General features: G+C 31.6%; 1 protein-coding gene across 1 annotated transcript in view; it reads right to left on the bottom strand.

Moving 5' to 3' along the window:
• Nt5c (5' nucleotidase C) overlaps window positions 1-23,515 on the bottom strand; it is a 188,640-nt gene that overhangs the window by 138,127 nt on the left and 26,998 nt on the right. The window contains exons 3-6 of the mRNA XM_085824897.1: window positions 19,755-19,829; window positions 13,380-13,435; window positions 9,575-9,665; window positions 3,306-3,434 (exon numbers count right to left, since the gene is read on the bottom strand). Coding sequence (XP_085681023.1) covers window positions 3,306-3,434; window positions 9,575-9,665; window positions 13,380-13,435; window positions 19,755-19,829 — 351 coding nt within the window. The remainder of the gene's footprint in view (window positions 1-3,305; window positions 3,435-9,574; window positions 9,666-13,379; window positions 13,436-19,754; window positions 19,830-23,515) is intronic.

Genomic DNA, 23,515 nt, shown 5'->3' with positions numbered 1-23,515 from the left:
AAGTACTGAAGTATTGATTATAAAGGCATGGTGAACCAACACAGAGCAGCTTATACTTGACCTTTGACATTACACCATAAAGATATATATAAAGACTCTTTAAGAACCACTTTGCATCTTTTATATGAAACCTAAACAATATTTCAGAAATCTGAAGTTACTGTAAATTTCTGAACATAAGCTGATCCGCGTATAAACTGTATATGGGTGCATTTTTTCTTCAAGAATTTACCCCACATTCAAAACCCTTATACAAGACAATATGAAAAAAAATTCTTGGAAAAAAAAAACACCAATGATGACAGTTTCAACTTTGGTAACTTTATCTGAAGATAACACAATTATTCCATACGGTATTTCTCCCCGCCTTCTTGGCGTGCCTTCGTGGTGTGGTTGGTCTGCACGCTGGGCACATATCCCAGAAGTCTGTGGTTCAATTCCTAGCGAAGGCGTTGCTAATTTTTCAATCTCGTTTGCTTCTAAAAAGTCCCGTACTCTTCCGTTTTGCCGGCGCAAGCGATAAAGTCACCAATAATGGTACAACCGATGCCAAACGGAATATACTCGCTGGTAATCTTTTACGCCTCATTTTCAAAACAAGCCGCAGCCTTTTCTTATCAGATTGTTTTTTTTTTTTTTTTTTTTTTTTTTTTTTTACAATACTGGCATATAATTACATAGAATTTTTATCAGATAGTTCAGTTTTATGTCTAAGGCCATTTTCAGTAATTAAGTCAATTAGGATGCAATCGCAGCGCTTACCCGAAGCCGAAAATATAGAAAAGGTAAAGTCAAGGGTTAAATTCATCAATTCTAATGAGAATGCATTAGCGAAGTAAAGCACTGCAGTTTTACATAATTTCTGAGTAAGCTATTCGTACAAATTGAAATATTTCTCGCATTTAAACTTGTATTCCAAATTAAGATTTAACTTGAAATTAATGTAGATAATTACTGAGAGAATTATATTTTTATAGCATAGTTTACGAGAGATGAGATCACTTAAGGTCACGTGAATCAAGATGTTGTACTATAAAAGCATAGTAAATTCTTAAATTAATGACTTTTTACAAATTTATTGGCTTTATTGGCTTTTTATAAAATTTTAAGCGATATTAAAATGTTTATGCCTTCAAAATAAATTCTTAGATCTAACATTTTTTAATATTTTTTATCTGTATACTGTATGTTGTCGCCAATAAAGTCTGCTTGGCGAGATTTGCGCCGGCAAAATGGAAAAGTACTAAAAGTCCTAATGTCTCTACACTGGCACCGAACTAAAAGGGTGGTAGATGATGATTCTCTTCACTTAGGATTTTGCGACTGGGTTCCCTAAAAAACCCCAGTCGCCCTTTAAAATGGAAAGTATATATAAGGTATTTCTCCCGCCTTCTTGGTGTGGTGGTCTGGACGCTGGGCGCGCATTCCAGAGGTCCGTGGTTCGATTCCCGGCAAAGGCGTTGCTAATTTTTCAATCTTGCTTGCTTCTAAAAAGGTCCTAACGTTTCTACAATTGTCTTGTACACAGTCTGTGGTATCTGATAGCCTTATTTTCTGTGCCATTTTATTTTTTGTCTGAAAGATGAATGGGAAAAGAAATTCTTACATTTCAAATTACACATGATTGTATTTGCTGAAAATTCTAACAGCAGCATGGCTGCTTGGCATTTCTCCGTAAATGAAAAACAAGTTCCAGAAAGGAGAAAGCAGAGCACAAATTTCTCCAAATAGATTTTTCATTTTGAGAGTGATGCTGCAAATTAGCATTATAAACAATTTCAAAAATAAACCAACTCATAAAGCAAATACCTCATTTATTTAAAATTATTTTTTCAATAAACCTTAGAAATATAAACTAAAGAAATAAAAAAGTGTTACATTTTATGATTTATCACTTGCATCTGGCTAACAGAAGTATATGTATGTTTCTAAAAGATTAGTGAACCCCTATATAATTTAGCTTTAAAAAAAGTTCCCAAAATTCTCACTTATACATGGAAAAATACGATATATTTCGAAAGATGCCAAATGGTCAAAACTTTATTAAAACACACATTCATTTAGCTGTTTGCAAATACAACTGAAATATTTTTTTATCAAAAGACTTTTTCATAGCTGGGAAGCTGATTAAACATAGTACAATGGATTTTCTATACATTTAAGGTAAAAAAAAAAATTACATACCATATTATAGTAAAAACTGTGAACACGGATTGCATCATGGAATTTAAAGTGATACGTGCAATTAAGGGAGTCAAAATCAATCTAATTTAGGGTATTTAATGCTAACGAAAATTCATTGAAATTTCACTTGAATTTTCATTTCAATTCATCTTCCAGAATGGGTTATGAATTAATTTCTATAGAATATTTAATAACTCTTAAAGTTCATAATTAATAATCATATCAAATATTTATATTTTACTTCAACAGAGATAAAATTATATTAGCAGAACTTTCATTTAATGAAAAATATAAATTATTAATTCAGCTATTTACTATTATTAACTTTTACATGTAAAAAATAAATTAAAACAATGATAATTTATTATAGCATTGCCAAAAAAAAATTCTTGCAAAGAAAATATAATTCAACACTGGTACCTCAGATGAGAATATACAAAGTGTCCAAATAAAATGTACCTATTTTGAACAGTCGATTAAAAACAAAGTTTTAGCGCTGCAAGGGCGATTTTGGCCACATGTGGGAGCTGAATTCGTCGAGTTTGGTGACAATATTTTGTCCTCACGTCTGACACACCTGCGCTTTTGCCGAGCTGACAAACAGAAAAATGGCATCCCCGCAAGTGAAGGCACAAACTGTTCTCGGGCATGCAGAACACAAATACATAGATAATCCATAAAGACCTTTGTGCCTACATAACAACGGCTATTGCTATTGTGACTCCAGAAATGCTACACCAGACATGGCTGGAACTGTACTACCCATTGGACATTCTCAGGGTTAATAAAGGAGCTCACGTAGAATTGTTTTCATTGTTTAATAAAAACTTTATGAGTATTGGTATCTAATTTTACAGTTTTCTTATGCTTTTAAACTCTTAAGTAGAGCAACATCTCCAAATTAGGTACATTTGATTCAGACACCTTGTATATTTTTCATAACCATATAGTAACATTTGTATAATTCAACTTATCTACTTAAAAAGTAGACATCTTGCAATCATTACATTAGTTTGTTAGTCTAACAATGCTAATATAATGCTGTCCAACAATCATATTAGTTGGTATTGGTAATTTGCAGTTTTTGTACATTATAGAGTTATTCAATTTTAAAAACATACCTGTATATCATAAGATAGAATTTCAGGATGATAAGCAATGTTTTTTGATTCAAAGTATTCGGTGACATTAGACAGAAGACATATTTCTGGCACAGAAAACAAGTCATTTAATTGCTTCATTCTAGTAAACTGTAACAAAGAATAACATACACATATACATAGTGAAAAAAAAAAATTAAACCTACAAATAATAATCTAGAACACTAAAAGTTGCACTTTTTAAAAAGTTAATATGCAATAAACAAAGATTGGATTAACTTTAACTTACTGGAGGGGGAAGTCAAGAATAAATGTAAAAAATAAATTCACAAAAACACTGAAGAAGCCAAAAATTGACAAAAAAAAAGTGTCACTAATTGTTTTACTTTTGCTGTGATCTAGCACCTTTGGTAAGTTTTTTTTTTTTTTTTTTTTTTTTTTTTTTTTTACATTATAACTTCATGTCTTCTTTTTGGAAAATTATTGCATTTTTACCTCCTTGTACAAAGTAATGGAAGTATTGTAATTGTGAAAAATTTTGGGTATCGTATATCGTATTTCAATGAAAATATCTGAGGAGCAATTCAATGAAAATATCAATAGCTGAGGAGCAGCAAATACAGATTTCTGACTCTAAAAGGCATTAAAATGGGCAATATTCATCGTTGGATGGTGGCTGTATATGGGGTAGACTGTGTCTAATAAATCAGTGAGAAAGTGAAATGCCCATTCTTTTGAATGGCCAAGAGTGTTTGAGTGATGACCCGAGACCAGGCCAGGCAAACATGGTAATCACAGCGGAACTGGTCAATAAGGTGAACGACCTGGTGAGAAGCAATCAACGTGTCGCAATGCAAATGTTGGCAGTGACGGTTGAGGCCAGTGTTGGAACAGGATAGACAATTTATACACAACAAGGTGGGTTGGCAGGTGTGCACACAGTCGGTTCCAAAAAGCTCAGTGAACTGCAAAAGGAACTGCATATGGGGCTAACACTGCAACACCTGTTCCGGTATCATGAAGATCCCACATTCCTGAAGTGGGTCGCCACCAGTGAAGAAGCTGGTGATTTGATTCAGACACCCTGTATATTTTTGAAGTGAAGAAGCTGGTGCCATTATTTCAAGCTAGAGACAAAGCAATGGAAGCAAGCATTTGCCATCCCCCCAAAAAAAATTCAAAGCTGGGCCCTCAGCTGGCAAGGTGATGCTCACTGTCTTTTCAGAAGCCTGAGGTCGGACACTCAAATTTCTCGAGCATGAAAAAATCATAAACAGTTTCGTGTACTGTGAGACACTTTGTAGCCTATGCAAGTCAAGAGCAAACAAACATGGCTGCTCATGAAGTTAGTGATTCTGCTTTACACGTTCCAAGGTCACACAAAGTATAATGGCCAAGTTTTAGTGGGAGCAGCTTGACAATGAGCCCTATAGCCCAAACATGTCACCCTGCAAATTCTCAGTGTTTGGTCTGCTAAAAACACATCTCAAGAGAAGTTATTCCACTCTAATAATGAACTAAAGGACACAGTGGAGAACTGGCTCCTGTCACAGCCATAAGAATTCTAGGAACAAGAAATCCTTCGACTCATGAAAGGGAGAGATAGTTGTGTTCAAGCCTGTGGTGATTAATTGCGAATAAAGACTTCCAATTATACCCACAGTGTTGTTTTGTACCTTTTCATTTGAACACCTCGCATATCTCCCACAATTCAGAAATGATGCACCAAATGTATATTACATATATATTTCCACTCTATTACCTGGCTTGGTGAGCTTAGTTTTTTCATTCTTATATGTTCATTTTGGGTATCTTATACTTTGCTTTAAAAGTGATTGACTTATGTTGTTCTTATGTTTTGGCTAAGATTCGTATGCCTTCAGTTAATCTGCATGCAATAGTTATAGAATTATGAACAATTTAAAAGTTTAAGTGGTGCTATACCTAATGAGGATGCCATTTGTTTACATTTGAAACTTAGTAGATTAGTTAATTAACTCACTTGGTTCACCAACTTCAATGTCCTGCTACACAATGTTAGCAAAACTTAACTTTCAGTTTTTTGCACTGACAATTTTTTTCTTCCGGCCTGCTGGCCGAATTGCTTCTTTTCGCACAGAAACCCTAATTCAAAAAAATGTTTTTAACTGTATTTGTATTCTAGGTTTTTCAGTATTTTAGCCTTCTGCGAAAGTGAGAACTGAACTGATAGAATTAGAAATACATCTCTAATTAAATCTGAGGAAATAAGTTTAAAGTACAGTAAAAAAAATGTGCATAATTTAATAAGCTATACAAAGAAAGTGTGGTGTCCAGATCAGAATTTTTGCTTTCCTTGAAGGGACTGGATTATATAGATACCAGAATTATTGGCCTATGGAAGTCTTCATGGAAGACTTAATGAAACTTGCCTATATTTATGTCACAAAAAAGGTAAACTAAAAAACCTCATGTAGTAAACTGTCTGAAATAAAACCTGGAACAAATTAATAGTGTTTCATCACTTTCTCCACTGGACCAGTGGTTTGCTTGCTTCTTAAGATAATACTGAAAACTAACTGCAACCTCGGTTAGTTAGTGCAAGTAAACACATATATAGAGAGAAAAAGAAGATTTAATAATTTTTTATCTCATAATCCTATTTAGGTGATCCTTTTTTTTTTTACTTCCAATGGCAGATTATGAATAGTTACGGCAAAAAAACAAGAACAAAGAATACAGAAATACAATGAAAAAAAAGAGCTGTATCAGAGTCCATTAATATAACATATCTCTTGCCTCCCAGCAACGCTTGGCAAGAAAAGTCTTATGCAGAGCAGGACAGTGCGGTATATGTGCGGCATCTATCACCTCTCCAGAGCTGTACAGAGTGCATATCATATAAGGAACAGCTTTGAATCTATGAAGATGATATTGTAAGCAGTCATGTCCGGTGGCAAGGCAGAATTCAGCGACCGCTCTACGCCTTGGGCCATTCACAAATTCGGGATAGCATTCTTCCAAGACTTACGAGAAACACGACGATAGAGATCTTCCTGAGCACGTACTTTGATAGATTTTTTAATAAGATCCCTAACAGTATGAAAAGGCAAAGGACAAAAAATATTCTGCATGATTAAAACACCCTTCTTTGCAAAGAAGTCGGCTTTCTCATTACCTGAAATCCTACAGTGGGCAGGAAATCACTGACTATAACAGCTCTTGAGAATTTTTCCAAGTGGCATGGTAGCTGGTACAGAGCTGTGCGAATTGCAGCAATTTCACCGTCAAACGCGGAACCTTGGCCCACAGAGATGTAGAAAGAGAAAATTTTAAAGAAAACTCCGGCACCTGCATTAAAGCCATCAGACAGGAGGGATCCATCAGTGAAGATCCGAAGCCACTCTGGCTCAGAGTAAAAAATATTTAATACTTTGAAAGCGAGGGCTCTCAAAATAGATGGATCCATGTATTAATGGATCCGTTGCTTTTAGACAAAGGTCAAGATTAATTCAGAAAGATTTTAAATTTGATTTTGTAGTGGAACAAATAATTCTGGTTCACTCATTAAACCAAGTCAACTTTTTAATTGAAAAACTCTCTGTAGAAAGCCCACCTGGGTCTTTAGATTTCTAGTCAGATCTTGATCAACTTCATTCCAGAGTGAAAGACATCCAGGAACTCTACTGATCTTTTCCCAGAGAATAAAGGCCTTCTCTTGAATTACGGTTCTTAAGGGTTTATCACTAGTTAACATAAACATGGCATCAATCGGGGTGGTCTTCACGGCTCCAGAAACAACATGTAAGCACTGATTTTGGATTTTTTCTAGAGTACATTTTCTATGGCCACAACAAGTGGTTCACAGCAATAAGTCAGAAGGGGGAGGATAAACGAGTGATAAGTTTAGAGCAGAGTTTGTCTAGTGCAACCCCACCTTGCCCCAGCAAGGCATTTAAGGACACTGAGTCTCTTTGTAGCATGGTTATACAAGTCCTCAACATGTGGCTTCCATGTTAATTTGCAGTCAAACGTCACACCCAAATATTTAAATTTATCGCACAACGGACTTTGGGTACCCTTATAAGTCAGCTGAAGATCCAAAGATTGGTGAATGAGTGAGAAAGTCAGGCAGTATGATTTATTTCAGTTCACCTTTATATTATTAGTATTATACCAAACTCCCAAAGCATTCAAGGCATCAGACAGTTTAGTCTCCATGTTTCTTACTGCACTTTCATTTAAAAAAAAATCCAGAAAACCAAATCATCAGCGTATAAGAAGAACTTGATGCCAGAAATCGCTCGTATTTTTTAAATCAAATCATTAACATAGATGTTAAAAAGGGAGCAGCTACTAACAGCTCCCTGTGGGGGACCTGTTTTTAAGATCTTGGATTTCGATAGAGCATTGCCATACTTGACTCTGAAAGAGCGCTGGCACAGGAAGCCTTTAATCCAATTAAAAAGATTAGCTCTAATGCCTAGCCCAGATAGTTTCAGTAGAAGGCACTCCCACCATACTTTGTCGTAGGGAGACTTGAAGTCAATAAAAACTGTGGTCAGGACCTGTCTATTATCCAAGGCATCCTTGACACATTGACTCAGGAGGGCAACATGTTGGTTAGTAGATATGGAGCTTCTAAACCCCGCCTGTTCCTCGGCAAGAAGTCCGCAAGTTTCTAAGTGATACTTAAGTCTTCTCACAATTATTTTCTCCACAGCCTTCCCTATAATACTAGTAAGCGATATTGGTCTATAGCTACGGAGACTATCCTGATCTTTGTCTTTCTTATGTATGGGAATAATGACAGAAGTTCGCCATTCAGCTGGTACAATACCAGTGTTCCAAATTAGACTGAAAAAGATCCAAACAGTCTCAAATGCTTTAAGACCAAGATGGTGGAGAAACTCGGAATGCATTCTATCTCCACCAGGTGATTTTCCACAAGGAAAGGTTCTCAAAGCATAGGTCAATTTGTATCAAGTAATGGGTGACTCAAAAACTGAATCAGTAGAAGATTCAAATTCAGATTGCAGGAATGTAGTTTTTTACTTAATTCTGGACAAATGTATTTTTGCGTAAGTGTTTTTCTTATTAGCTCTACAGAAATGCTGTGCAAAAGCATTTGCTACAGAAAAATCTGAAGAAAGTTGTTTATCTTTAACTAAGAAGGTTTGTTTAGGTGAACCAGCAGGATCATTCATTAGGTTGCCTACAAATTTAAACATTCTTTTACATCAGTTTGCTAATTTATTTTTTAAATGAAATCATTAAATAAGGATTTAGGTGATCCTTCTCTTTCATTTATACAGATAATATACATATATCTACCTTTTAGACTGATCATTCCCGATTCGAAGCCAAATTTGCTTCGAAGTTTGACTGATGTAAAACATACCACTGTTGTCGCAACAAGAGCAGTTTTTTTCAGCAGCAGCAAAAAATAAAATAGGTTCATAACGCTTAAAAACATACAGGAAATACTAACACTTATATACATTTGTTTTACAATTTCCTACTGAATAAGACATTTTGTAAAAAGTTAGCTATTTTCTATTGAATAATGTTCAATTAAAAAAAATTCACAGCTTTGCTTTATAGCCAGTGAAAGGGACTTTAAAAAATAATAGTGCTTATTACAAATTCAGAGCATATAAAAATAAAATGAAAAATATCTGAAGGCTATATGTCATCCATTTCCAAACTTGTAAAAAATTTGAGAGGAAAATAATTGCTTTAGATTCCGCATGTTGGACAGCTTGTATTTTGAAATGGATCACAAAACATTACAGATTGTAAACCATGAAATAGTTCACGTGCCAATATACGAATACTTACTGGAGAATATGGATTTGTATAACTATAGCAACAGCCACTTTGTCAACATTTCTGCTACTTACAAGATACATTCCACTTCTTAACAACATATTCAGTTTGCTGGTTTCAATTGCATAGTTTTCTTTAATGTGGTTTTCAACCCTAATTTTATAATCAATGATTTTGTCTTGGATAAAATAATATTTCTAAATTTATACCAGACCTTTTTAAAATAATCATTGTGGACATAACTGCCAGTCTGCCTTTAATAATGTTCTTTATTAGCTAAAATGAGTTGGAAATTTTAGAATACAGTTTTAAATGACGACTTTTTAAAAAATATAAAATTTTTAATTTAACTACTTTTCGGCATTCTAAATTACACATCAATAAATACAAGCTTCTGATCTTGTAACAAACTATTATTTATTACTTTGAACTAGAAATTTAACACTATTTGAATAATGATTTAGAAATATAAGAAATCTTACTTCAGTACTAGAGCCTCTTATCATTTCTTGAGGTATATAAGAACCACCATAAATAGAAATAACTTCTTCCTTGCTTAAAGGAGTCATTCCTCTGGAAAAAGGAAGGGGGAAAAAATATAAGACTTAAAATTTTATATTGTTATAAAACAGAAGATTAGAAAATTTCACACACAGCCACAATTCTCAAAATCTAAGACACAGAGATTAATATTTAGACCAATATTTAAAAAAATACACACTAAGGTTACATCTTGAAATAGTTAAATCATTATGATAGTATACAATTCCTGATAGGAATAGATGAGGGCACTTTTGAGATTATAATAACAGAGATGAATTTTTCATAAATATTTCAAGTTTGGGAGAAATTAATATACTTTAGTTTGGAAATTAATTAATTTGGAAATTAATTAATTTGGAAATTAATATACTTTAGTTTGGGAGAATATATATATATATTAATATATATAACTGATAATAATCAGAAAAATTAATATACTTTTAAAGAATACAAATGTTTAAATAAAAACACAAAATAATTTTTTGATTTGATTCCGTTTTAATAACTGTGTACTTAAAATTATAATAGTTTCATGTTACTTTATCTAAAACTTGGAATAGACTTACTATAAAAACAAAAGCTATTATTAAGGTGGCAGAAAGTTCATATTAGCATAACGAAAAGGAAGGATTTTCATTATATGGTATACAATTTTTTAATACAGTTTCTACCATTATTAGAACACTTATTGCAACACAATAATAATTCACAAAATGTTATCTAGGATTTAAAAAAAGAAAAAAAGAATAAATTAACTCTTAAGTAAAATGTCTTGAGCTCTTGCATTTTAGTAACAGAAAATACAGGGAACATGATAAAATCATAATTTGCCCTATTTTCATAAATTATTTCTTTAATGAAATGCACCAAAATTATTAAGTATTTCACAGATGCAGGCCATTTATATCTCAAACATTTTAAATACACAGAACAATGCACCCCATAACTAAAATTGTTTCACTGTGCAATGTATGGCTGTCAGTCAGAGCTGGATAAGAACCAGTCATTTTTATTTGCACTCACTGGAATCATTAATTTTACATTACAGGAATCATTACTCTTACATTCACTGGATGCCCATTAGTAAATGGAATAGTTTTTAGTTTCAATCTCATGCAACCATCAGTGTTTCAAAATTTCTGAATTTAATTATTCACTTTACTTTGATAGATAATACATATATTTGATGGGGATTAGTTTCTGAAAAATAATGCTCAAATAAAATATCATGAAAAAGGAATAAAATGACTGCAAATGGGAATACATATTATGTATGTAGATCCAACTAAATAAAAGTGGGGAAAGTGATGGATGATGGGGCAAAATTTAAAGGAAACTATGTGAAATTATCAGTACAGTTAACAGGCACAATACAATGAAAAAATAACAGAATGGAAAAAGTAACATCTTTGATTGTGCTGATACAAGGCTATTGCAGAACTTAACGATTTATGTATGATGATCCATCATGGGACTTTTACATCACCACTTTTTATCATGGTAACATCATGGACATATCTCATGATTATACTGGTGTTACAGTTAGAATCATGGCCATAGCTTATGTAATGTGGATTTTTATGCTATGCTATTATGTAAGCATGATGTAAAATATATGTATATTTAATGTAAGTGTATATATTTCTGATATTGTAATGATTGCCTTTTAGTCTGCTAACCCTTTTCTTAGTAGAGTCTAGCTAGATACTTTTAAGTGTATCTACCAGGATGATAAAACTGGACAGTGGTAACTCTTGATGGTGTTCAAAGCTAGAGTTGGATTAACCATTAAGCAAAATAAGCATATTCTTAGGGCATCCAGAAAGGAAGGCACCATGAAAAATTCTCCCTGCCAGTTTTACCACAGAAAGGTGCAGAAGAAGTGGAAGAAAAAGTGCATAAAAATAGGCATAGATGTGGGTGGCAATAAAACTTTCTGGATATCCTTCTTTTATGATAATTATATGTACTGTATACTTATCAGAAAACCATTCTGAATAATACACACTAATCCTGATTGCATTCCTTTTAATTGGAACTCAATGATAAAACTACTTTTGTCTTCATAACTAATCTCTATGCTATATTTTTTTACATAATAACTTGCACAAAAAAGTAACGAAATAAAACTGCTACTTTATTTTATCTTACAATGTTAAAACCACAGTCAAACCTCACTATAACAAATTTCAAGGGAACTGAAGTTTGGTTCACTGTATTCAGTCCAACATGAAAAATGGATAATGAAGATTAAGAAAAAAATTGACTTACATTGTCACATTTACCAAATGAAGTGAATAAATTAATCTAATTTTTAAAAAAAATATATCAAGATTTGATTACATTATTACAATACAAATCATACAAATGTAACAATTTGAAATATTTGTCCCGATACTGGTAGGCGATGATTTCTTCGAATGGCAAACCATTTCAACAATGCTTCAACATCTCTAAGTTCTCTACCTTCAACTTTCCCCTCATATTCAAATTTTTTCCATGAGCAGAAATTATGAAGTTTTGATTTTTTCATAAGGTACCAACTGTAGTTTTGGTTAAAGTATTTCTCACAGATATCATTTGGCTCCAACCATACTGTATTTATTAAATAATGTTCACCTTATCTTCAGCATGGAACCTTTACATTTACAGTTTGCCAGGCAGATGAATTCTTGACAAAGAAACAGTATATTGAGAATAAGGGCAAAGAATATGCAAGACCTTTACTATTCTGGAAAAGGAAAGGTAAGATAATTTCATCACCTATGTTTCTTAGCTAATGGCCAGTAATAACAATCATTTCTTCCAAGATATGCATGACTGTAACAAAGATTTAATAACATTTACAAAGAATGCCTTATAAAAGAACTAAAATATGCAAAACTTCCATTTGGAAAATAGAGCCTAAGAGCGCATTAATACCCTAACTGTTAAGAATAAAACATTTTCAGCCCCTAAAAGCAGAATCAATTGTAAAACCTTGTAAGATTCACCACTTCCTCTTTTCCAGAATAACAAGTGTCCACCATAGTATTAGCATTGAATAGAGTTTTGTCTGGCAGCTCAATCAAACAATTTGAGGGAAATCTGAGAATTCCTTTACATTTTTGGTATAATGGTCACATACACTATATGGTGTTCTACAATATACTTCTTGTATTCTCCTTCTCATAGAGCTGAGTGCCACAACTGTCTTTCATAGCCTTTGTTTAGAACAGAGGAAAATAGGGGTAAAGATGAAAGGCAAATAATGTAAAGATGTTTTTCTTGGAATGTGAATCCTAACATCCTAAATGCGGATGACTTAGTGTTAGTAATTTTTGTCATTAAAACTTGCAGAAATTCTGGTAAAATGTATACAAAATACAAAAAGTCTCAATCAAAGATATTCATACAGTTTATTACATCTGAGTTTCATACTCTTGGAAATTTGCCATAACCATATAGAATTAAGACACAATAGCACGCCGAATAAATACTAATTCAGAAGTCAAATCACTTCTGAATTAGCATATAGAATTACATTAAGTGTATAAGAAACTGAAAGGGACCAAAAGTTTAATTCGTTATAAGCCAAGTTCATTAAATTAATTTAATTGTAATTTAAATTTCATGGATCACAGGAATATGATTAATGTTAGAAGTGTTCAATGTTATAATGTTAATTAAATTATATAAAACAAAGAAAAACATAACACTGTCACAAAATGCACACAATTTACAGATAAGTCTGTTAGTACTTACCTGTATACACTTTCAAACTGTATCTGATGAAAAGAATCAATCTTCATTAAAACACCCTAGAAAAATTTTAATCACCTGAAATTATTCTACAAATTTGATTTTATGCATTTATCGTGAAATTAAAAGACTACGTTATACATTACTCTAGACCAAATTCTCAATTACTTTCAAGCATCTAACATTTTAAATAACATAATAATATGATAAGTTGGCCAGTTAGCATGAGTCGAATAAATTAGGTTTCCAAATATTAAGAAATAGTTCTAATATGCTCCAGTTTCATAATTCCTATATTTCTGAAATGTTCAGTTTCATAGACAATGCTAACTATTTTGTTATATTATTTACATCAAATATTTTATGCTATTGCATATTTGTTTAAGAGAAACAAGTTAATGGTTAGCAGTTACAATTACCATCAATGTTTAAATCTCAAATAAAATTATTGTTCTACACATACTACATATATATATATTCTATACAAAATTAATGACGGCATACAAATTTATGGTAACGAAAAGTATGCAACTTCAATGCTATCTACCATATTTAGCCAAATTTCAGATCTCATCAATCAAATAGAGCTAACTTATACACACAGAAATCTACATGTCATTCATTCACCTGCATTTCTTCACAGGGTTTGTACACATTTCTGCACACGAAAATTAAGTACTTTTAAGGACTTTTAAGGACCATTAATGAAAAAAATTAAGGACCTATAAGCAAATGGAAACTGAATAAATTCAATTAAAGATATCTATGCCTGAATTTCACTTTTGTAATACCATAGATCCCTAAGTAGTAAGCATTATTGCTAAAAATGAATTAACATAATTGTGAATAAGTTTGAGAATAAAAAAAACTTTATGCAATTTATCAAGTAGCATTAAATATTTTACACTTATGATAGTTGGTCATATTTGAAAGAAGATAAGTGACATTTACGTTTTACTAACAATTAGCATTATGTTGATTTTTTTTTTTTTTTTTATGTCTTATTTTGTCACATACTTGGTCAGTCTAGAGGTTTAGTAAATAAGCAGGTAGATTTTTATGTCAAACTGCATAGGTTAAAATAAGAAGTAAAATTATAATCAACATGATTCATAGCAAAAGACTGAATGTTGTCACCGCTGCTGCTTGTCTAGAGAGAGACCTGCTGATTATCACAAACATGAAAAGCCTGATGTAGGCAAGGTTGGCAAGTGTTGAAAGTTAGTCAGGCTCTGTTTGATGCAGTTAGTGTCATAGCTTCATGTACAGTTCCAGGGGTTGTAACCCAGTTAATATACTTTAAGGTTCCAATAAGCCATTAAAGCACGAGAGGTGATATGTTGTTTTGTATTATTTTAAGTCTCAGTAGATGCATTAGAATACGTTTTACTTGAATTTTTACATTTTTATATTTTATCTTGTGACCACAGTGAGTATTAATGAAAGGCAATAACTCGCTTTAATATGTGGAGATAATTTTTAAGGATAAGCAGTTAGTTATAATTAAATTAGGTAGTTTGATAACCTGTCATTATGGATTTACATGACCACTATTAAAATTTATTTTTTAACAATATTTGTTAAAAAAGCTCTATTAAAATCAAAATCTAATGAAATTTCACAGTTTAAAATGCATGTAATTTATGACACAGATTTTTAAACGATATTAAGATAATTACACATTAAAAGCTACAAAACATTTATGTTTTGTAACGTTTATATCGATTTTCTTTTCTTTTAAGCATCTTCTCTAACAATTAGAGATTTGTCTCACTATGCAAACCAATGATCTCGCTAATTTCTGCGTGCTTTATCTCCTAACTTGTCAACCTCTCCATAATGTACCTATGAGGGTTTAATTGATCAGGTAAAAGTTAAATAGTCCAAAACCCTTGACAGACGTGGAGCATATTATCGCTATGTCTGAAATTAACTACAATATCAGACAAAGGTTTAAATAAGCCTCTTATTTAAAAAGAACTTAGAACAAACATAAAGCATGTTCTGATGTTAACAAAATAAATTACAGCTCACGGTGATGTAATTAAACAAGAACAGTCAAATTCAAACTAATAATGTGGACTAGTGGTCAAAGATTATACAATTAAATTTTAATTTAATCTGGCTTAATAACTCTATCATATGAGGAAATAGAAATGGGAAATTATAGTAAAGGTTGAAATCATAAACAATTGGGTAATTTACATAATAATAACTGCACATATCTTTGAAGAATAATTTCCTTTACGTACTCAGTTTCTTTTTTTAACACTTTTCCTTTTCATTTTAGAATTTTTGGAATTAATTAAGGATTTTTTATTCTAAAAAACACTAAATGCATTTAGAATGTACAGAAAAATTGGCTATTTTTATTTGTTTAGTAATATGAACATTCAGAAACAATATGATATATATATATAGTAAAGGCCAGTTAGAGAGCTGATGTGGCAGAATTTCTAGAATTTAGTGACACACCAAACAACAAAATCTAGAAATGGCAAAACTTTTAGAATTTAGAGCAAGCATTGGAAGCAGAATTTAGAAAGGCAATAGGCAGCAGAACTAAGGTTTCACAGAAATTGCATCAGGTGGGAAAATGCCTAGTGCCAGCTATGTGTATGATGCATTAAGAAATATTAGATGAATCTTTTAAATTTAAGTTTTCAATTTCTTTATTAATAAAAAAATCCCTTTCTATAATGCCTGCCAATGTGATAAGATCTGAAGCATTTTTGATATTTTTGATACTTCTGTCTAGTGAAAAGTAGAGAAAATAAAGAGAAGATAAACATGTTAAGATTCTAGTATCGGAAGGAATACATTCAAATATTATGTTTTCATTGTTCTTCCAGATGTTCTCCCAAAAATTAAGAAATTCATTGCAAACTTTCTGTAAAATACACCCATTACGTGTTGATACTATGGAGACATTTTTCAATTTGTCACATATTTCTCGAATCTTCTAGAATCGTGGGTCTATAAATCTTGCCTTCAAATCCTTCTAAACTTTCCAAGCTGTAATGTCTAAAATCCTAAAGAAACATTATCCCTACCAATTCTGTAACAAAACAAAAAAAAAAAAAAAAAAAAAAAAAAAAAAAAAAAAGCCAGAAATATTTTGGAAACAAAAAAGGAAGGAAAAACTGTAAAACTAATTTTATAGAGAAAACTCATGCATATTTTGAGAATTTTGAATACTCTGACTGAGACAATTACATGGGAAAAACTCTTACTTTGACAAATATTAAAAAGAAGACATTTTTAATTAATTACATAGCTAATTTTGCTTTTGCTAAGAGCTGTTTTGTAAATTGTGCTTTATAGCATTATATTTAGTCCAAAGGGACTTGAGTCCCGAAGTACTATTACTTTCATTTTGGCATTTTGCATCGGACGGATAAATGTCGGTTCACTTTTCAAACTGTTGCCATAAAATGTTAGAGTCCTGCATTATATTTGAAGAAATTAAATAATGAAAATCTGCGTAAATGTATGTATATTTCTCACATTGTCATAAAATAACGGTACATCAGTCATCGAATTTTGAATAACGTAATCCTCCAACGAATATGAGCATGTGGAAGACCAAATTTGAAATTTGAAATTTGTTTTATGATCGATTTCCTATTTTTTAAAACTTTGACGAATTTTTGATTAACAAACTCAAGGATTTCAAAGCGAGCAATGGCAATGTTGTGCAGAAAAAACATTTTTATCTCCAGTGCGTGAGTCTCTGTATCGGAAATTCTAAAGATATGCTCGTTTTAAAACTATTTTGCGATATTGCTGTTGCACTGGATCTTATGGTTTAAGTGCGAGGAACATGATATTTAATAAAGAGAGGTAACACACAAAATGTTAAAAAACGCCCCTTTGGACGTAATTTAAAATCTGAAACATTTCAGATTTATTTATTTATTTATTTATTTAAATTTTTTTTTTATTTATTTATTTTTCAGATTTAAAATATTGTATAAGTTGCCAAAATTATACTTTATACGACAGCGAAAAATAAAAAATGTTTTATTTTAATGTTATTTTCTAAATATAATTTCAATATATTACCATTATTTTAATGAAATTTATCAATGTTATGATGTTTTAAAAAAAAACATCGAAAAATTTTCCGATTTTGGAATTAAAAAGTTTCTATAGAAACTAATCTTAAAATTGCCAAAAGGTTGAAAAGTCGCAAATTTAGAACCGCTTAATAAAAGAATTCCCATCCCCAAAAGCGAAAATTTGTATAAGAGCTCTTTACTAGAAAAAATGAATTTCGAAATGCTTATGTTTCACTTCTTGCTTAGAAACTCGAGTATCCCATCATTTATATTAGAAATAGAAACAAATTAGAACTCATGAACCCATTCAAAAGATAACCATATATACGGCAGTGAATCGCCAAACATATTCCTCAAAATGCTAATTTACACTGAAAATGACAGTGGTAAAAACAGACAGAAATTTCAGATGATTAAAATTAAGGACCTTCTGTACATTTTGGCCAAAATTAAGGACTTTTAAGGACCAAAAATCTAAGGACTTTTAAGGACCGTACGAACCCTGCTTTAACAAAGGCCTGTCTTGAAATTTCAGTCTAGAGACTAACGTTAAGACCCAAGAGACAACATATCTGTATAAAATCAGATATGCAAAGGATAAGAAAAATTCCTAATCCAGTTGCTGTCTTTCCTGTAACTTCTAACAAGTCATTTTAGTAAAATGTAGTTTTGCAGGAATTGGGCACCACCACGCCACAGGAATACTTTAATGAATTTCAGCAAGATGTTGTAGTTACTAAGAGTACAGTTAGTTGCAGTTATTAACAATACAGTGGATACACTGAGGCCTAACAAAAAAACAGCCATATAGGAATTAAATATGTGAACTCTTGCTGAATGCTTATTTTATGCAGGTAGATCTCTTTCAGCTAAAATATTTGTAGCAAAATTAAGCGAAGCATTAATATAGCAGTAAAATGGCAAAAACATTTCCTATGCCAAATCAATTAATAAAACCCTCTACTGAAACTTGCTCTCAAAGATAAGCATGTGCAAGTGATAAACTCTGCAGATTTATGCACAATTAATTACACTTAAGTCTGCTGTTTATCAACATCTAATAATTCTGAACATAGACTGCACCTTGTAGTTGTCAAGGTCAAACCAAGATGAAAGCTACAATCACTAACTTGCATTACATTCATTCTCTCAATTTTCAAATAATGTTATATTAGCTCGGTGACTCAGTTCAAGGGCAATGAACCCCAAATTTGGAATCAAACAGCAAATAATCACGAACAGAGCTTATTCAAAGGTATATTGAAACTCATACTTAAAAGATATATTTAAATTGAATCTTGTTTATATTGCCTCAACCTCTTTATACATCATTACAGTAGAAATTCAGAATGCTTTACTAAAAAGACTTTTCATAAATATTTTAAATGAATAAATCTAAATCAGCAATCTAATGTTTGTTCAAATCTTTTAAATGGCAAATGTGGATTACATCATTAAAAATTCTGAACGAAAGTAAGGCCTTTTGTACAATATATCTCAAGAAAAGAATTTATGTTCACACAATAGCAAATTTAAGGAAAAATATTAGCTATATATAAAGATATGTAAAAATTTTACATTGACTGTTAATTTTACCTACAAATATAACATACTAAAAACTATTCTATTTTATCTACTGTCATACATAAATAAGAAAAGGGAAAACGCATTAGCATAATGAATCCTTAATACAGCTACAGTTTTTTTATAGGATTGGATTGTGTCAATAAAATAATAACCACAAATTATTTAACTAAAATAATGCCACTTTTGAAACATAATACTCCAGTTTTCTCCATCAAATCTTGCATTTTTTATATAAACACACTGTATAATTAGCATAGTAATTACAGTAAAAATAAGATATTTTAAATGGGAAAAGGTATTACATAATTGTTATGTTTTAAACATAAAAAAGAATTTTAACAAAAGCTTTTGTAATTAAATTGATAATTTTTTTTTTCAAGTCTTAAGTAATAAATTTATTTTACGCTTTCTTTATGTGCCATTTTACATGTGATAACTACATAACTTGGCAAGTTCTTTACATGTCAAGTTATCTAGTTTGACTTTAGTCTTGTATATTCAGTTTTAGTAAGTATGACTACATTTAATGAAAGTTTCATACTTTCATTAAATGTAGTCATTAATGAATTAACTTTATTAAATGTAACTACATTTAATAAAGTTTCATACTAGATCCTTCTCTAAGCATGACTATAAGTGTTATTTAAATAATAAAATATTTAAAAAGCATATTTAAATATGTTTGTGTACATAAGCATTAATATAGTTTAATAAATATTTTTTAAAATACCTTTTGCATATCATAATGGAGTCCACGTATCGCAAACCCAGGCTGGTAATCCAGCTGCCGAATTTCCGAAGGATACTATAAAATGAAATGTTCAATGATGAAAATAAACAGAATTATTAAAAATAAAATATTTTCTTATTATTAATCTAGTTTTACAGATTACCTGGACATATTAAAGAGTAACAAATAATGCGAGATACTGTTGATGATTTATTTTTGATATTACCAGATTTAACATTAAGAATGTTAAAAATAAGAGTGTTTCATGAATAACATTTGCTTATCTAAACTAACTCTTCCTACATTTAGTGGTAATATTGAAAATGATTATCATTTAGTGATTTATTTAAAACAGCCATTCTAAATAATGCCAAATTATTAGAAACACAAAAGCTTCAACATTTAAAAAGTGCTCCTTAAAAGCAGATATGTTAAAAATTATTAAATTCTTAACAAATTAAGACAGGAATTTTGAAATTGTTTAAGTTCATTTGCCAGATATTTTTTACATAAAAAGAGTTACGAGGGCCATCCAGGAAGTAGATTACGTTTCCGTCTGTGTCCGCTAGGGGCAGGGCTAGCGCGGCCATCTTGGGGTCAGAGCGTTGCGCAGCTCAGTCTGCATCTAGCCGTGCTAGTGAGAGGTTCGTGCTGTGCTCCGTTCAGATACTGTGACGGTTTGAAATGTCTGCGTTAATTGAAAATCCCGCGAGCTGCACTCAGTAATAAGGTTTCTGACTGCAAAAAACTGTAAACCGATAGAAATCTATCGGCAGCTTCGTGAAGTGTATGGGGACAACATTATCACTGAAGGTGGAGTGCGTCAGTGGGTCATAAGATTTCAAAATGGCCGAACCAATGTTCACGACGAAGGTCGAAGTGGGAGACCCAGCATAGTGACCGCCGAACTTCTCGAAAAATTCGATGCTAAAGTCCGTGAAAATCGAAATTTCACAATAACGGAACTTTCTTTGAGTTTTCCACAAATTTCGCGAAGTTTGTTGCACGAAATCATCAGCGAAAAGCTTGGTTACCACAAGTTTTGTGCAAGATGGATTCCAAAAATCTTGACAGAGGACCACAAAAATCAGCGAATGGCTGCAGCGTTGAACTTTTTGGACACTTACCATAAGGATGATGACTCTTTACTCGATCGCATCGTTACTGGTGACGAAACATGGGTGAAACATGTGAACTGTGAAACGAAATTGCAATCAATGCAGTGGGGGCACACAAGTTCTCCCCCAAAACCCAAGAAATGCATGCAAACAATGTCGGCAAGGAAGATGATGGCGACTGTTTCTTGGGACAGAAAAGGTGTAATTTTGGTGGACTTCCTGGAAAGAGGCACTACAATAAACTCTCAAAGGTATTGCCAAACTCTCCAAAAACTCAGAAGAGCAATTCAAAACAAGCGCAGAGGAATGTTGAGCTCTAAGATCTTGTTGATTCACGACAACGCCCGGCCCCACACGGCAAATGTCACTCGTAAAGTTCTTGAATCTTTTAAGTGGGAGTTGTTTCCTCATCCGCCGTACAGTCCCGACCTGGCACCCAGCGCCTTCCACCTATTCCCAGCAATGAAGAAGTGGCTGGCTATGCAGCGTTTTGATGACGACGCACAGCTGCAAGAAGAGGTAACGAAGTGGTTGAAGGCGCAGGCGGCCGAATTTTTCGACGAAGGAATTTCCAAGCTCGTACATCGCTACGATAAATGCCTTAATTTGTATGGTGACTATGTAGAAAAGTAGTATTTGAGTGTGGCTTTCATCTGCATATAATAAAATTTGTTTCCTATACTTTGTTTATTTTTTTATTCCAAAACGTAATCTACTTTCTGGATAGCCCTCGTACTTTCAGCACTGTTAAAAGAATTATTTATCAAATTTAACAGCAGAAAATCCCAGCCAGCTTTTTTCTTTCAAGAGAATGTGCAAGCTTTTTTAAGACTTCAGTTTTCAATACAAAATAATTTAAAGATACTATTTTAATGTCTATAGTGAAATTTAAACTAGTGTCTTTTATAAGGGAATGGTGGGAAAAAAGTTTGGAGTAAGAGGAAATTTTGAAATTCTAACCCTTTTAATGATATTAGAACTTTTTATATCTTATGCTAAAATTTCGAGAACTAGTAAACAGTATTAAACGGTCACTGGTAAATAATTTTAAGTTAATATTAAATATTAAGAGGCAAAATGTTAAACATAAGTTTATCTCATTGGCTACCAAGATTCATGCACAGTGTACTTAGCAAAAAATTTGAAATGCAACAAGTTTTTAAATCTGAATTCTGTTAATTTTGTCAAGAAAAATAATCTATGTTTTAATTGTTTTAACTTCAATTCAAGTTATCTATGTTATTACAGAGGAATATAAAAAGATCAGATTTATCTAAAAGATATATGAAGTTTTTATTTTATGTCCGAGATTGTCGGTTACAAAAACTAGTGGAATGAAGCAAAGAACTTCTGTTCTATATTTTTCATTGAAAATGTCATTTATAATAGTAGGTTTATAATCAACAGGATAATAGGAAGGTTGTCACATTTTACATTATTAGCTCTCTCAAATTGTGAAAGTCAATTTGCATGTAGGCCTAATGCACAATCCAATGCGTCGGACCATAAATTTTTAGCAAAATGAAAATTTTTTTAACAAAATAAAAAATATTTCAACTAAATTTTCAATTTTGCTTACTTAATTTTAATAGAATATAAATAAATAATAATAATAATGCAAAGGAACTTATTTTCTATCTGAAATCTAGAATTTGGTTGCCTGCAAGATATTGTTCGTCATACTTAGCAATTCAAATATATTGACAGTTACATACTACACTTTCAGACTGGCATGTCTTTCAATTAATTATTATATAACTTGCATTAAATTAACAGTAAAAAATTAAAGAAAATGTTTTTAATTTTCAGAGGAAGCTTTCCAAATGGGACAAAACTTGAGAATAAATAATTACAACCTAGTCTCTCTCTCATATTAAATTCCTTTTGACATATAAATTAAAATAGAGCTGTTTGTATGTAAATAATTATAAATTTTTTACATAAATTCAAAATTTGCTTGTATAATATAAATTTATAGATAATTACAAGTTTTGTATATAAATTCAAAATAATTTGTTCATGAACAGGAGAAAATTTTAAATTATCTCCATCAATGGACTATAGATGCTCATCAATCAAATAGTTTATTTTCTTAACTGCGAAAAATGGTCTTCCCCTACACACATAAATTTACACAATAGAGCATTTTTCTTCACTGTGTTACATTTTTCTTCTTGAAGTCATACTGTCAGCTAGTGTATTTCTCATGAGTAACTGTTGGTGGCAGTGTATTTCCTGGCACAAAACCTTAAAGATTATATGTGCTTAACATATGTCGGACATTTTCAAATACAAGTGATAGACAAATAGACAAGATTAAAACCACAGAAAAAGGATAAAATCCAAAAAGCTGATAAAATACCATAAATGTTTAAAATAAGTAACTGCACAGACCTCGAATAATAATCTCAGAAGCAAAACAGCAGGAGTAACAGGCCAGATGTCAAGGCACTTATGCAGTAGTTCGAAAGAAACACTTAACTTAAACATTAGCTTGCACATATTCACAAAAATTATATTAATAATTAATAATTAGACATTTAATTTTAATTGAAAAGTTAGTTATTTAAATTATGTTTCTCTTTTCAATTAAGTCTATTGCAATTTGGAAAAACAAAAGTTATTATTTCTTATTTAATCTGC

This window comes from Stegodyphus dumicola, chromosome 10 (genome assembly GCF_044657685.1).
Source record: "Stegodyphus dumicola isolate Sdum_Otavi_A_Nest chromosome 10, ASM4465768v1".
Classification (NCBI taxonomy): domain Eukaryota; kingdom Metazoa; phylum Arthropoda; class Arachnida; order Araneae; family Eresidae; genus Stegodyphus; species Stegodyphus dumicola.
The sequence above is the reverse complement of the archived record's forward strand: the minus strand, read 5'-3'. Positions and strand labels throughout refer to the sequence as shown.